This window comes from Glandiceps talaboti, chromosome 6, assembly GCF_964340395.1.
Source record: "Glandiceps talaboti chromosome 6, keGlaTala1.1, whole genome shotgun sequence".
Classification (NCBI taxonomy): domain Eukaryota; kingdom Metazoa; phylum Hemichordata; class Enteropneusta; family Spengelidae; genus Glandiceps; species Glandiceps talaboti.
In genome coordinates this window covers 21,619,718-21,635,797 of record NC_135554.1, presented here as the reverse complement: position 1 = coordinate 21,635,797, position 16,080 = coordinate 21,619,718, and the positions used below count along the sequence as shown (strand labels likewise).

The window sequence follows — 16,080 nt, the reverse complement described above, 5'->3', positions numbered from 1 at the left end:
CAACCATGTGTACATTTTAAAAGACATGCTCATTGCAATCATATGTACATTTCAGACATACCCATGCAATCATGTGTACATTTTAAAAGACATGCTCATTGCAATCATGTGTACATTTCAGACATACCCATGCAATCATGTGTACATTTCAGGATGCATTTCTGACATGCTTATTGCAGTCATGTGTACATTTCAGACATACCCATGCAATCATGTGTACATTTCAGAGATGCTCATTTCAACCATGTGTATTTTTCAGGCATACCCATGCAACCATGTGTACATATTAGACATGTTCATTTCAACTGTGTGTACATTTCAGAGATGTCCATTGTAGTCATGTTTACATTTCAGACATGCTAATTTCAATCATGTGTATATATAAAACATACCCATTTCAGTCATGTGTACATTTCATAATGTCTTTTTCTTGGTAATAAAACATTTATTTCACATTTTATGTGATCAACTTGAACTACTTGGATTCTTCTTCCAATTCTAAAACTCAGCATCTTATTTTATTTCATAATATTGACTTACCTTGTAATCTTCATCTACTTTGTACAGGAAATGGCCAGACTAGCTAAAGTGGAATATGCAGAACAAACACGGAAAGACAAGGAATTACATGATAAAATTGCTGCAGAGAGAGCTGAAGCCAAGTATAAGAAACATTATGATACATGCATGGACATATTACTTCATATTGTGGATTTCTCCTGTAAAGTTGGTGAATACAGAGACCTGACAGATAAGTGAGTGTTCAAAACCTAAAATCCACCTACAGTAACCAAAAGAATCTTATGACATTTTCAACACTTTAATCAATGTTTATTTTCTGAAGTCAAGCCAGCACTGTTTATTTGATTATACACTCTCTATTTTTTAAATATCACTCTGTTTTCTGTGATGTACATTTTAGATGAATTATTACTATGAATTAATTCATTTGTGCTTTGTGAAATTTCGGTGATTTTTTGTCAAGAATTGCTGGTATAACCATTTTTCTCTATTTTGACAGAAATCTTCCTCCCAAATTGATGAGAGAATGGACATTATTGTTTACTGAAGGCAAACCAATTTATGAAGAACCAGAGGTGAGAACGTCTACTTTTTACAAATCAAAGTCGTACATCTATAGAGGTTCTTAATTAAAGTTGTTACCTCAATCAAAGCTCATTCCTGAGTTTGTTCAAATAAGTTTTAGAGGTTTTCTGATGAAAAATTCCAGACAGTTGAGTTATAGGGATTCCTTGAAGCTTTTTGAAAAAAAAATTGAAAAAAAACTGCTGATTGTACTAATGTAACTTTTCATCTAGTTTCCCACACTGTGCTTACAGTGTTTTATGAATTTTACCACTGGCATGGACCTATAATGGCACAGCAGCCCTTTATACTGTGCTATATACAATCCATTAATTACATGACAATGTTAAAGGTGAACTGACATTGTCTACTACCAGCTGACTGTATCAATGATAGGGTATATTACTGTCTAAAAAAACAATATCTTATTAAACATAAAAAAACTTTAAAAAAACCAAAAACTTAGTCATTTTGGATATTTATACTGTTTTTTGAATAATTAACATTTATATTCATTGATTATTTATGTGATGTCCTGTTTACATTTTCATTTTTTTTTGTAAATTTCTACTTTGACAGGAGGAACCCATGCCAGAAGAAACGGAGGAGGAGAAAACTTTAGAAGAAGACAGACAACTTCTTTTAGATGAAGGAGATTTCCTTGAATACAAAGTAAGTCTGATGATAAGATGATACCAGTAACTTAAGGAGAATTCAGATTTATTAAAAATGAACGTAGTCTTTTTACTTATAGTAAAATAGAAGTCTACTTCATGTACCCTGTTGTAATACAAAGTCATACGGTGAGCGTATGTTCTTGCAAGTACCGCTAGTCTTATGGAACAGTATACCGCATGAACTTCGTTCTTCATCAACTGTCGATAAATGTCGATAAGAAGGACATCAAGACACATCTGTTTGCAAGAGTTTTCTCCAACTTTTTATATTTATCTACTATTGTTTCTGTTCAGCGCCATAGAACATTATGCCGTATTAGATTTTGGTGCTATGCAAATTCTTTTAATTAATTGATTGATTGATTGATTGATAGTACACAATGAATACTATTGTAACAAGCTTACCAATATTTCAACATTACAACAAATTATTAAGATAAAAAGACTTGTTTATGAAAATGAGAATTATTGTTCATGGATTCTGTGTCCATAACAGTAAATGAAAATTTGTACTAACAGAACAAAAAAAAAATCGAAAAACGAATCCCAAATTTTCCAAAATTTGAAAAGTAAAACATTCTAGTTGTTAGAAGTTGTAAAATGGCAAACTATGCTGAGGTCTCCACATGTTACCAGTAGTTGTCGGTGGCCGAGCGGTTAGCTCGTACGCCTCTTACCTCTGCAGTCTGGGTTCGAACCCGCCTGGTGTCGGCTGGGTTTGATTTAAAATTTAACCAGGTCTGTATGTAAGAAGAGTGATGCTCAGTTTGACCCTGCCGAACAACGAAGGTTTTCCGCGGACATGGCGGTTTCCCCCTGCTTCTTCAACACTAGGGCACGAGGGCACTGCTCTTGAGGCGACCATTCAACAAATTTCCGAATTTATTTGGACGAATAAAGATTATTATTATTATTATTATTACTTTATGCTAAGATTTTGATTAATGTTGTATTATGAATGTATTATCTTATTCCAATAGAATATGGTAGGGGAATGGCAACCACCTGAAGAAGGAGAGGTCAAAGGTCCTCCTAAGAATAACGCTATTCTTGGACATATCATCAAGAGATTGTTTGATATTGTACATCCCCCTACAGTAAGTTGGACTTTTTTGTGTTAGATTCAAAGTGATGCAGCATTTGTGCCACTCTTGATGCCCTGAGGGAACACATTATACTTTACTAAACTACTACTATGTAGTATTATTACATGTGTACCAGAGATTACTTGCTGTGATAGTGGTATTTGCACTGCAGTGCAATACTGAAAATATTACTGCACACCTGTATGTAAATGATACTGCACACCTGTATGTAATTGATGCGAGATCGTTCCTTTTCGCGTGAAATCACATGATTACACATTATGATTTTCATGGAAATTTGCTGTTTCAGATAAACATATATAATGATAACAGAACTCCATGCCATGATGTAAGTGCCAGTGTCACACTCAGGGGTATTCACACTCTTGTTCTGGGTGTTTTCTGCTGCACTTTCACTTGCTACTCATGTGAAAATATGGCCACAGAGAAAACCAAAACCACACAATACCCAGAGCATGCCACACTTGCACTAACTTATCATGGATTTCTGTCATATTACTCTAGCTGGTTGTTTTGCACCTTTGCAACTTTATAACAGCGCTGCTATAGCTACCCAACAAACACAACAAAATTGATATCAGTGGGCAATATTAGAGATAATAGCCTTGTTCTTGTTTAGTGGTTCAACTTCTTTTTTCAAAATTTAACATTTTTATCACTTTTATATCTCTTTTATTACCTTATTACACCATATTGTTATTATACTTTATATTACTATCATCATCACCTTATTGATACCTTTCCAGCTCCACAGTGTCCAATTTTATTTTCGACTTTATCGTTTGCCATATTTTATGTTACAACAGCCACCTCCCCCTACTCCAGAGTTTCCACCGTTTCCAATCAAGGCATGCTTTTTAGGAAAACTTTTCAGCGGGAAAACCACAGCATTGCAAAGACTACTACAAGGTGAGTACAGATAGTACTTGGATTTTCTCAGTGTTTTTCTTACACCTGGTGATGCTCTGTGAACAGGCTGAAAGCTAGGGTTTTAGTTTGCTGAGATCATCCAACTTCTGGTGGTTTTTTTTATTTATATAATTTTCAATACCTCCAATAACATTTTACTTCATGCTAGAGGGTCAAAATAGACCAAGAAAGTTGACTTATTCTCATGCTTACCCTCTACTGTAGTAGTTCATGTGTAGTGCATACAGCAGAAATTATGGTGTCGACCAAAAATTCAAATGACCGATCACTTCTTCATTTTTCTCAAAAAAACCCCAACAATTTGCCAATCCAATACCAACCACTATTTTAACTTTTCTCTATGATATGCCTTGGTGGTGAAATTCTGTTTCATGTGACAAGAATTTCATACAAAGAAGTGTAGGGCATTTAAACTTAAAAATGATTTAAAAGATCTGCACAATTTGACATTGACAATATCAAAACATGACAAGTTTATTGACTCTGGAATAAAGTCAGTCATGTGTATCCTGGTATTAATGATAAACACGAAAAAGTATTTATATATATCAATATGATTCATTTTGTTTATGTTGAAAAAAAAAAACTTTCTTGGTATAAGTTTTAACATTACATTGCAAGGCTTTAATTCACACATTATATTTGACTTTACAGAGCGTCGCATTGAAGTTCTGAACATTGACAAACTTGTAGCTGAAGCAGTGGATGCCTATAAAAATGGTGAAGTGTTAGAATTACCAGATCTTACACCTGTAAGTCTTCGCTTAGTTTTCAGCTGACCAATTACTCCTTTCAGTTTGACCCCTCATCATAAAGGGATATTCTGTATTAAAGATCTTATTGTACATGTTATACAAAATGGCTACCATTATGCTGTATATTACTATATTTTATGCTTAGCTTTAGTGCAAGAATACATTTGTTCGATACATCCACAAATCCAGCCTATATTTCTACCTTTTTATATTATTTACCTTTTTGTTTGAACATAGTCTTTTCACTGTTGAACCTACTTTATCTTATGATAATAGGGGTTTCATTAACAGCCGACAGACGGCAATGTATTGCCGTCTGGGTGCAGGATAAAGAGCCGGTTGAAATTGATAAAGTTACCTTTATTTTGGCTTTGAAATCAGTTCTAACACAACATTTCCAAAATTGCTTTGAAAATATTATGTTTTGAACTAGAGTTAGGTCTACTCGAGGGATCACAGGCCTTATTATAAAACCATTTTGATAAAAAAAGTTAGTGATGGTACGTAATATATACATGTGTAACTAAACTAAGATCAGATTTCATAGTGAAACACTAACCAATCATGTAATTTGTCTTCATATCTCAGCCTGTAGAGGGAGAGGAGGCAGCAGTAGATGTACCTGCTGTACCCAATGCAGACAGCCAGCCATTAGAAATAACCTCATCACAGGAAAGTAAGTGATAACAACATGTGGGCATTCCTGAACAAAACTACAAACCCACATTTTTCTAGTATTGCCTAATCTCTAGGATTTTAGAAGTTACAAAATGAAATTTTTGTCACAATGAATCTGTTATACCTATGTGTCTTTCTCTTTTTTCAAGTGTCTGTGTCATTATCTACGTCCTAGCCCTGAATCATTTCGATGCACTTCATATTTTTCTCTGAAATCTCCACTTTTACGAATGTCTTTCAGCCTTCATAGCCATGGTGAATGCCTAAGATTGAGATTAAGATGGAAGACTTCTTATTTGTGTAAAATCAACATATGTCACTTTGCATGTAGAAAACTATACACATTGATCAAGAGACTGTGTACTCTTTGTTTGTAACTGAATGTTTAATTTGTTTATATGTTTTCATTTTCTCGATTTCAGTTCGTTTTGTTTCATTTCATTGACACATTTCTGTTCATGTACAGTTTTAGAGGTGGTTTACCTCTGTCAGATTCATCAGACATCTGCTAAAAGTTTTTAAGTTTCTATTATACTCAAAGTTCCGTGTTAACTTTTCACAAAACATGCCCATGATATTATTAATATTATGTCAGCATGGTTTGTGTACATACCGTTACATTTGTTATTTCAAAAACAGAACAAACTTGTAAATTTTCAACAACAATACTCATAGCACTGTGTTGTCAGCTTGTCACAAAACACACCCATGATATTGTAATCATGCCTGCATGTTTTGTGAAAATAGATTTACATTCTTCATTTCCAAAACATAACAGAACAAACTTTCAACTTTCAAAACATTGGTGTGATTGCATGGTATGTGTGCTTTGATATTAACACCTATCATTTCAAAAAATAGCAGGCAGGATGAAATTGTGTATTGAGTTTTGAATTTCAACTCTGTTTGTTACTTGGTTGCTCAAGGTAAAATTTACTGAATTGACATAAGAGCAAATTCCTGTCAAATTACTTAAAATTAAGTAAAATAAAACAAGAAGAACGAAAAGAAAAGAGCAAACTAACTCATAGAAGTCTGGAATAACAAGTATAATTGTCGTGCTCTATACAGAGTTGTTCATTTTGTGTGCAGTGACAGTTGTTTGAATCTCAAGGGTTCACACTAGTCTGTAAGGTATGCTGTGATGGGGCGCCCTCACACATCGGTCAACCCCTCTCGCCAGTGAGGGCGAACTAATGCACACAATCTTACAGTGTAGGGTTATAACTAACTGAATGACATTCTGTTATTTCACTGTCTATCTATCTACACCACTGTGTGTGTGCATGGTATACTAACAGATTAAGTGTTTTTCCTATGGGGCCATACGAAAGTATAATCTACTTTAGTTTTCAAATTTGGTTCTTTACTGACCAAACATATCCACAATTCCATTACATCTACAGTTTTTTGGCTTTTGTATAAAAGTGTCTCTATTCTCCTATGAACCTGACAAAAAGACCTTCACTCAGTTTCCCTGAAAGAGGTTTTTCTTTATAATTATGGATATTTTACAAGATTTCCCACTTTTGTACGACCTAATAGGAAAGACACTGTACTTGTAATCAACATAACATTTGATATATACTAACATCACCTTATACTTGTTGTAACTATACATTGTTAAAAAAAAAAAAACATCATCCAACTTATAATCTTTGTTTTGGTGTCTGATTGTTGTGTCGGTGACGTTTCTCTCTAGTCAATGTCATTCCCCCAACACCCAGTGTTGCTGATACACTGCAGCAACAAGACCAAGATGCAGCAGCACCGCCGCAGGAGGATAGTAACAAAATAGAAGATAAATCAAGTGAGGAAAAAGAGACAGGTAGACAAACGTCGTCCTCGTCTAAGCATGAATTTGCTTGTTGAACTGACTTCCAGCATTCAGGATGCTGAGCTAAGCTAAGCTAAGCTAAGCTAAAAAATGCACTTGCTATTATGTGCTTTGAGTTTATCCCTTGTGCAGCCATAAATCTGTGCCAAAAATATGAAATAGGCTTAATGGGCTACAAACAATGCTCTAACATTGCTTTTAATGTATATGAAAAAAAATATGACTTTAACTCTATCTAAAGTTACTGGCTGCAACTTGTAATGGCTACTGATAAATGTGCTTTTGATTAAACTGTAAGTTAAAAGAAAGGAGGAGATAATTAGAGGTTTATGTAACATTATCTGAATCTAAAACTTGCTACGATTAACTATCAAGAAAATTGTATATCAGCTAACTTTTGCAAAGTTGTAACTGGCGTAATTTTTTTTCTTAGTAAGATGACTGCTGTTAAAATATCTATGTAATGTAGCTTTATGGTATCTAAATTGGCTGTTTGAATTTGAATATGACTATCCTACTTTAAAGGGAATATGATGGGGGTAGGGTGGAGTTTATACTTGAACTTCCTTCTTTCAGAAAAGAAAGCTCAATACTGATATCACAATTGATTGTTGCTGCACAACTTATAAATAAAAAACTTTAAAAAAATTAAAAAGCAATTTTTTTTTGGACACTTCAAGGTTTTCTAATTATGCTACTTCAGAAATGAAAAAGCTATAAAGTGATCATAATTTGTTGATGCTGCACCACTTTAAAAAAAAAATGAAAACTTGCCAAGTTAGATGACGATGACGAAGATACTTGTCCCAACACAACTTTGGAAGTGATTTTACGCTATCAACTATATGATGATTCAGATGTCCAGAAAGATGCATATATTGATTTGAAAATTTTTTAAAGATTATGATAAAATGTTACATTTAAGTCCATATCGCATTGATTATCTAAAATTATAGTTCTCATCGTTATTTGAGGAGCAACTGGTACATTTATGTACCGTTTGTTGTACGTCTATTTCAAAGATACTGTAGCACCATATACAGATGACGGTGACATTCAAAGTCAAATTTTTGTCAATTAATAGTTAGTTGTCATGCCATGATTTATGGCTTAAAATACAATATAATGTTTAGTTTCAATAATATTGACTTTTGTACCAAACTATGTCCACATAAGTCAAATTCAGAGACAGAAAAAAACAACCCAAAATGAGTGGAGAGAAACTTATGGGTTCTGATTTGCTGTTTGGTTTTCCTGATCTATGGTTTAATCACAGACTTCAACTTACTGTCAGTCTTTGTTTGCTGTGATGTGATGTGTTCTCTAAATGTTATCATGTGTTCTTCTTTGTGTTATGTCTAATGTCTTGGGGTGTTTTTTGTTTTTTTGTTTTAACACTTACCCTTGTAACAACTAAACTTAGTAAGGATACAAATCACACCAATGAAAGAAAAATGCTACCGGATCAGATCAGCATAGTTGATGATCGAACACAGGGCTGTACCAATCTTACACACTGGTTGCTATAGTAACTAAGATGAGTAGTGCATTTTGTGGAATGGAATCCATGTTTTTTTTTTTTGATTGACAGATGCTGATAAGGAAAAGACGGATCCAGAGAAGAAGGATGGAGAAGTAGTAGATGGAGTTACGCCGGCAGAAATAAAGGAAGGTGGAGAGGGTGAGAATACAACAGCACCTGCAACACCATCGTCCAAATCTGGCAAGAAAACGCCCAAGAAGAAAACAGCTAAACCAGAGGTAAGGAATTTTAGTTCACTTACTGCAAAGTTAGTGCCTGGAAAAAGATAAACTTGATAAAGTTGATTTGGTAGAATGATATGCCGATTCTAGAATTTGACAACACTCACAGCGAACATGCTGAATCAACAGCAAACTTTCTTACATTCATTTGATAATTTTTATTGTGAAGTACTGCCATGTATTCTGTTGCATAGAATGATAGGATCAAAAGGTGTACCTGTCGACGATGTTATGTGTTATGTTATGTGTCTACAGCCTTCTCAACCTAATAAGGGTGACCATATTTTGTTAATGCTTCTCATTACTTTGTAGTAGCAACTATGAGTTGGTCAATTTAAAAAAAAAAAAAGTAAACAAAATAAAAAGTCATCATCTTCATGTTTCTCTGCCTCTCTGTTTCCTCCTTTCTATCTTCTTTTTATTGGATTTCTGGTAACATACACTTTCCCAGCTTCTCTACACAATTGGCATGTTCTTAGTCCCCCTACTTGAATAACTTCCATCATGAAAGAAATGCTCTGTTTGTGAACAAGTGTTGTCGCCGCTGCCATGACTGTAGATGACATCCAGACGCTTGCTTATTCTTGCCAGAGAGGGTGCTGTTCCCACAAAATTAAGGACAGATGGAAATTTTTTTTTCTATTTTGATGTCAGAGATGAAAATTTGGGTCTGTCTAGTAATGAGAAACAGGTAAAAAAATAGTGTCATCCTAATAGAGTTTGATGTTAATGAATTCAATTTGATAATTGACAAAAATTGTTTGTTTTCACAGCTTACTCCTAGAGCTAAGCTAGGGAAGAAAGCCACCCTGCTCCTTCGCAAGGGACAACCTGTCAAAGATGAACTGCTGATGGATATCATGGTTGAAGCAGTCAGGTAAAAACACTCTCATCAAATTTTGTCACTGCAGTGTGTTTTAAAACTTGTGAAAAGAGTAGAATAATTGACACTCATCAGTGCACTGCAGAAACATACTGTATGTACATTCATACTAAAAATGGCATCTATGTCAAATCATGTTCGATTTTTTTTAACGGCTACAGTAAAGAGCTTCTTTGTGAGCAATGTATTATTGTAAAATTACAGCATAATATTAATAATCAATTTTGATAGTTTTGTTTTCAGTTAGCACATTTTGCTAGTCTAATCAAAACATTAATTAAACATTAAAAGTAAAAAACTAAAAGTAAAGCTTTCTACAGTTAATATTAACATTTACAAACAACACAATATTCAGTAGATATTAACGCAGACTTTAATTAAAAGAATTCAGAGATTATCACACAATGTCATACAGGCCAAACCCCTCCCTAGACAAATCTTACAAAGTGCAACATTGACACGTACATGTATATATTATATGATGTAAACCATGATGAAAAATTGTAGTGGTCACACCGCCATGATCAATACAATGCAAAAAACATGGTAAACACAGTAAATTACTAAGCTGAAACTCAGCAATGTTATATCACATTAGCAGTAAGTTTTAATCAGATCCCCTCTCCCCCTAAAAGAATGAATTTCGTTTATTGAGCTTGTATGACATCGTGCAATCGTCCTTAACACGAACTGCATTGCAAGTTTATCTTTTGTTCACCTGTTTTGTAAGTGTTAACCACCCTATTGTATTCCCATACCTGCACTGCTATGTTCTTAACCCAGTGAAGAAACACTTGCACCATAACTTTTATGTTCTATGACAATTAACTCAACTTACTTACTAAAGTACCCAGTAGATTGTCAACCAAGTCTAAAGTAAGTATATGATCTCTGTATGCTACTAACATTGCAATACTTAACCATTACTTTCCACATGTTCCCAAACACAGTGGCACTCCCCTCACACAGTGGCACTCCCCTCATACAGTGGCACTTCCCTCACACAGTGGCACTTCCCTCCTTTACCTTTCTTTTTCATTTTTAGAACTCTTGACTGAGTTGCTATAAAACTTTTTGATGTTTATTTTGAGTCCAAGAGGTTTTTTGGAAAGTAGTAATCACAACTGTGGAAATTATCTTTGAGACAATTTGTAATAGATATGAATAGAACTAGCAGTTGTGAGAATTAGTGTCCATGTACTTTGGGTTCATACTTAGTAATGGAAATTTCTACTCACACAGTCAAAAATATTTCTTGGAAGTGAATCACAAATTAACTTGTATTATAATTGTAGATTTTTGATGAATATATCCCAGTTGACTAGTGATCTCATCAGGGTGTCCTCAGAGCCAATTTCAGGTGTCACTGATATACAGCATTTCTTCTGACACACAAATGTTGTGTTCTCCTATCCATAACTATGTGGTGACTAACAAGAAATACAGCATTTATCATAGTGACCCACAGCAAAATATCTGTTATTCAACACAGAGGGCACACTGCTAGTCATTTATGCTTATATTCTTATGTGTAAATATTACACAATTTTGCAATGTCGTAAACCACAGGTCTTTTTACAACAACGTCCGAAACGTATTGGCCAAGAGGTTGCTTAAGCAGAAATATGTGCTCTGGCTTTGCCAGAATTATGTTTTTTGTAGAGTACATGCATGATTTGTTGAACTAAGTAAGAATAACACTTAGTAATACACAGTTTGCTTTTCTCTCTCCCACTATTTTGTGATGATGAAATAACTTTATTTTTACCTATTGGTTGTCATCAGACGTGTCCCTGAAGGAACGGGATGGATTATGGATGGTTTCCCATCAACCATCACTCAAGCTAAGCTATTGGAGAAAGCTCTTAGTGGCTATGATGCAAGTGCTAAGCCATCCAAATCACAAACCAAGAAAAGTCGTTTAGCTCCAGATCCTCACCCATCTAAAGAACCACCACCACCTGTCAGTGCTATTGATGTTGTTGTCTTGTTTGAAATCGAAGATGAAATAGCACTCAGAAGGGCTTCTGGTAGAACACGTAAGTTCAGACTGAGTCAACTTTGATCTAGAAATCTTGCCCATACAGAGATACCTGTTCATTGCATGTGTCTCTGACAAGAATTGTGTCATTTTCATGTCATGTTTTCTATATGTCTGTTTATTTCATGCATGTTAGATTAGATTTGTGTACATTTCTTGTGACATTTTACACACCCATTTGTCTATTTCTTTCATGCATGTATACTTAGTTTTATGTACATTTCTTGTGAAATACTCAGTTTCCAGGTTCCCTCTCTTTCCTGCACATAAATACGATTTATGTTACATCATATTTCATATGAACTTTCATGAGTGTTTCTGTGTTGTTTTTCTGACAAGTTTAAATCTGTAACATCACAATGCATTCGATTGTAGCATTGAAACTGTTTTATACACTGTGTATGTTCCAATGCATGAACTGTCAATCTCATTATCTCATATTATAATTTCAGTTTTATCATGTCTTCTTGTTTATCCCGCATGTTGTTATGGTTCAGTCGAATCTGTCCTTTGCTGTGTTGTATTTGTTGTTGTTCATTGTTTGTTTTTTCACCTTTATTGTCCTCTGAACTCTTTACACTATTAAAATGTAATCTTACTCTGTTATTATCTCTATTCTGTGATAATGCATGTTTGTATATCAAGGTAAGCAATTTTGGTGAATTTCATGCACACCATTGGTAACCATGGTAATTTGAGAATGTGTAATCTAGCTGTTTTTAGACATGATTGATTGGATGGTGACAGGAAGGGATGGTGTGTATGTGCATGTGGGTTTGGAGTGTCACATTTCTTCAATTATTAATAAAGCAAACTGAAAAAGATTTATTAAATAATAATAATTGATATTTAAGTCATAGGTCTAGCATGCTAGTCCTATATGAAATAATATATTATTGTACTCGAACAAAAATGAAATTACATATTTTTATAATGATTGACATTGATAACATTTTGCATAGCTGTATCTCTGCCCATTTATAAGCAACAAGTGAATAGTTTACATAGATTTCAAAATAATTCCTTCATGAAGAAAATCATTTCCAAAAAAGATAGGTGATACCTTGTTTAAGTTTTATAAATGATGGTTTGTGATATGGTGTGATGATCATTTTTTCAAATTTTATTATTTCATTTTTGTTATCTTTGATTTGCATACTTCAGATACTGTACAAGGGGAGGAAGAGTACCAACAGGAGTACCGGCCACCACCAGAGGGCAGTATGACAGGTATCGGCAAACAAGAAAGAGTTGTACCTGTGAAAGATGCTGCTCATGACCAAGAACAAGTACAGCACAGGTACTATTATCATTTTCTGTAATATTTGGAGGAAAAATGCTTTTGTAATTTTTTTTTAAAATTGAAAAAAAACATGATTTTCCGGACATACGATACTCTGTATGGCATGCCAAATATCATACATTGCCAAAGCTAAAAAAATAATAAATGAAAGGTAATAATGATAGTCCACAAACTCTTTGTTCAAAATTTGATGAATTTTTTGTTTATACTATTTTTCAAATCCAAAAGATCAGTATGATTGGTATGTAATGTTTCATTTTCAGAATAACTGGTTTCCTGGACTCCTGGAAGAAACTGGAGAAGTGGTTTAATAATTTTGGTAGTTTGGTAAAAATTGATGCCAATCAAGAAAAAGACCAAGTGTATGAAACTGCTGTACATGCCCTGGATGACTTCTTTGCAAGGGTAAGCATATCAATGGTTTAAGCCCTGAGATTTGTCTGAGGTGTTACTACTAGTATTTCAAGAAGCTCTCCACACCAAAACCAAGGGCAGATGTAGTAAGAACACAGGATTGTGTTTCAAATTTGAAATTGAAATTACCACCAACAGCCCTGCAAAAATCTAAGTGGATCTCATATTCACTTACTTGTACTTGGCCATACTCATATTTAGGTAACATGTGGTCCAGATTTACATATTGGATCCACTTAGATTTAGCAGAACTTATGCTAATTTCACATTCCTGTGCTTCTAACTTGCATCTGCTTTAGCTTTATGGTGTGGAGAGCTTCTGGAGATAGTAACACCAAAACAAGTATTTGGACTAATCAATGGTAAAGTTTTTTCAGAACCCAGCTTTTTCTAATGACTTCAAGACAAAATATTTCTTTATCATCAAATAAAAACCAGATGTTTAACCTCATTGTTAATGTGATTTGACACAATACAGAGAGAAGCTGCAAAGGAAGAGGAAGAAAGAAAGAAAGTTGAAGCTGAAGCTGCTGCAAAGGCAGAAGCTGAGAGAGCAAGCACAGCTTTGGCATCATCAGAACAACCGACAGACGGACAGGATTCGCTAGCAGCACAGGCATCAGATGTACAACCAGTAAGTAATGCTGAGATAGTCTGACTGTTTTAAAGATTCACATTGATAATGTAAACTCTTAGTTATCATTAAACATCTGAGATGTAAGAAATGATGTGAGTTGATAAAGTGAAACATTTGAGACAGAATCTTTGTTTTATGTTGTTTTCTGAATTTGTGTCATTTCAGCCAAGTGACATCAAAGATGAAAGACCAGGATCCAAGAAAGGGTCTAGAGGAGGTAAGAATAAGAAATAAAATTAAACTGAGAAGTGTGTGTATGTGTGTGTATGTGTGTGTGTGTGTGTGTGTGTGTATGTGTGTGTGTGTGTGTGTGTGTGTGTGTGTGTGTGTGTTGTGTGTGTGTGTGTGTGTGCATGTGTATGTATGTATGTATGTGTGTCTGTATGTCTGTCTGTCTGTCTGTCTGTCTGTCACTGTGTGGTGTGTTTCTATTCAGTTAATCCTATAATCAGTATATCAAATAAATATGCACATCATAAAAAAGCCATACTGTATTTTGATTGCATTGACTGATTGTCCATACATCCGATTCATAGGTTCACCAAAGAGAGGAGGCTCACCCAAAAGAGGAGGCTCTCCTAAGAGAGGTGGTTCTCCCAAAGGAAGAGAAGGCTCACCTAAGGGAAGTGGAAAGGGTAAACGTAGTGGTAGTGCCAGTCCAAAAAGGGCTGGTAGTCCAAAACGATCTGCATCTGGTGATAGGAAAGGTAAGTCATTTTGTGATTTGAAGTACGCTTGTACCCTATGTCATGGAAAACATCACTTTTATTACCATAGTAAATTTTACCAAAAAAACAACAACAACCAAATTCTCAACTGTCTTTTCAGTAGTTTTACAATGAAGTGTATTACATACTGATGGAATTTGAAGTACATCGTGTACAAATTTCTTTAAATTCTCAGGATCAAGGAAAAAGAGGAATAACAGAGCAAAATGTTGAGGTTGCATTTCCCAGTGATTTGATAGTTTTGATAGCTTAATGAAACCAATTTATTCAGTGTGTCACTCTGCTGAGTGGATTTTTGAGATACAACTATGTAACTTTTAGACAAAAATCTTAGGTTGTTGTTCCTTTTGATAAATTATTCACTTCAGTTTAGATTTTGACAATGCTGTTATTTAACTCATAGACCCTACACGAGGGTCTATGCTTAACTGCAGAGCACATGTATATACATACACTGTCACATTGTCAATGTAATTTGACTTACAGGATTTTAATGCCAGCCTTGTATATTTAACTGACTGTGCATTGCTATAAGACTAGAAGTCGAGTTTTGAAGAGACTAAAAACATTCAGTTTCCATTCATTATACAATTGTTTCATAGCATAATGAATGAGAACTGAATATTTTAAGGGTCACGTACGACTAAATCAACAGAATAAAATAATGTGGAGATAAAACAAATTGTAAAGTAAACAAAATCATGTTACGTACTGTCAGAATGATGTAGAGTTTGTTACTGACAATTGTGTATCAAAATATGATGTGCTCTGAAAGTTTTAGATTGGTAATAAAAGCATGGATGAATAATATAAGGAGATGTTGTATTCACTACACTGATAAACTACACCAAACTTTTTCCATGCACACACACGCACTGGAGAACTGTTGGAAGTCAGTTAGCATTAGTCAGCAAACTCTGATACAAATATTGTGGCTGATAATTCTTCATGACACAAGCAACCAATATTATTCCTCTAGTGTTTGTACATTTGATTCTCAAATAGAAAAGAAAAGAAAAAACACAAAAGAAAACAACAACAATAACAACAACAACAACAACAACAACAACAACAACAACAACACCTCTGACATTAATACAAGTCCAAGATTTATCAAAAGGACATTTCTAATACAAAGCGTTTTGGGTTCATTGAAGGTTAAAACTTCACTAGGTGAAAATGGATGTTGACATATTTGGTTTTGCTTTATTGCTTTGTAATGCTAACTGAAGCAGTGTTGA

General features: G+C 34.4%; 1 protein-coding gene across 3 annotated transcripts in view; it reads left to right on the top strand.

The window, feature by feature from the left end:
- Window positions 1-16,080, top strand: part of LOC144436183 (sperm flagellar protein 2-like) — a 37,374-nt gene that overhangs the window by 4,812 nt on the left and 16,482 nt on the right. Inside the window, exons 9-24 of one of the 3 annotated variants that reach the window (XM_078124902.1) lie at window positions 568-755; window positions 1,022-1,097; window positions 1,666-1,758; window positions 2,744-2,860; window positions 3,676-3,778; window positions 4,454-4,551; window positions 5,143-5,230; window positions 6,935-7,042; window positions 8,661-8,830; window positions 9,607-9,710; window positions 11,502-11,755; window positions 12,922-13,057; window positions 13,324-13,465; window positions 13,953-14,108; window positions 14,277-14,328; window positions 14,648-14,818. In XM_078124902.1, the coding sequence (XP_077981028.1) occupies window positions 568-755; window positions 1,022-1,097; window positions 1,666-1,758; window positions 2,744-2,860; window positions 3,676-3,778; window positions 4,454-4,551; window positions 5,143-5,230; window positions 6,935-7,042; window positions 8,661-8,830; window positions 9,607-9,710; window positions 11,502-11,755; window positions 12,922-13,057; window positions 13,324-13,465; window positions 13,953-14,108; window positions 14,277-14,328; window positions 14,648-14,818 (2,056 nt within the window). Of the gene's footprint in view, window positions 1-567; window positions 756-1,021; window positions 1,098-1,665; window positions 1,759-2,743; window positions 2,861-3,675; window positions 3,779-4,453; window positions 4,552-5,142; window positions 5,231-6,934; window positions 7,061-8,660; window positions 8,831-9,606; window positions 9,711-11,501; window positions 11,756-12,921; window positions 13,058-13,323; window positions 13,466-13,952; window positions 14,109-14,276; window positions 14,329-14,647; window positions 14,819-16,080 lie in introns of all 3 variants that reach the window. The other 2 variants (XM_078124901.1, XM_078124903.1) reach the window with 2 other exon arrangements.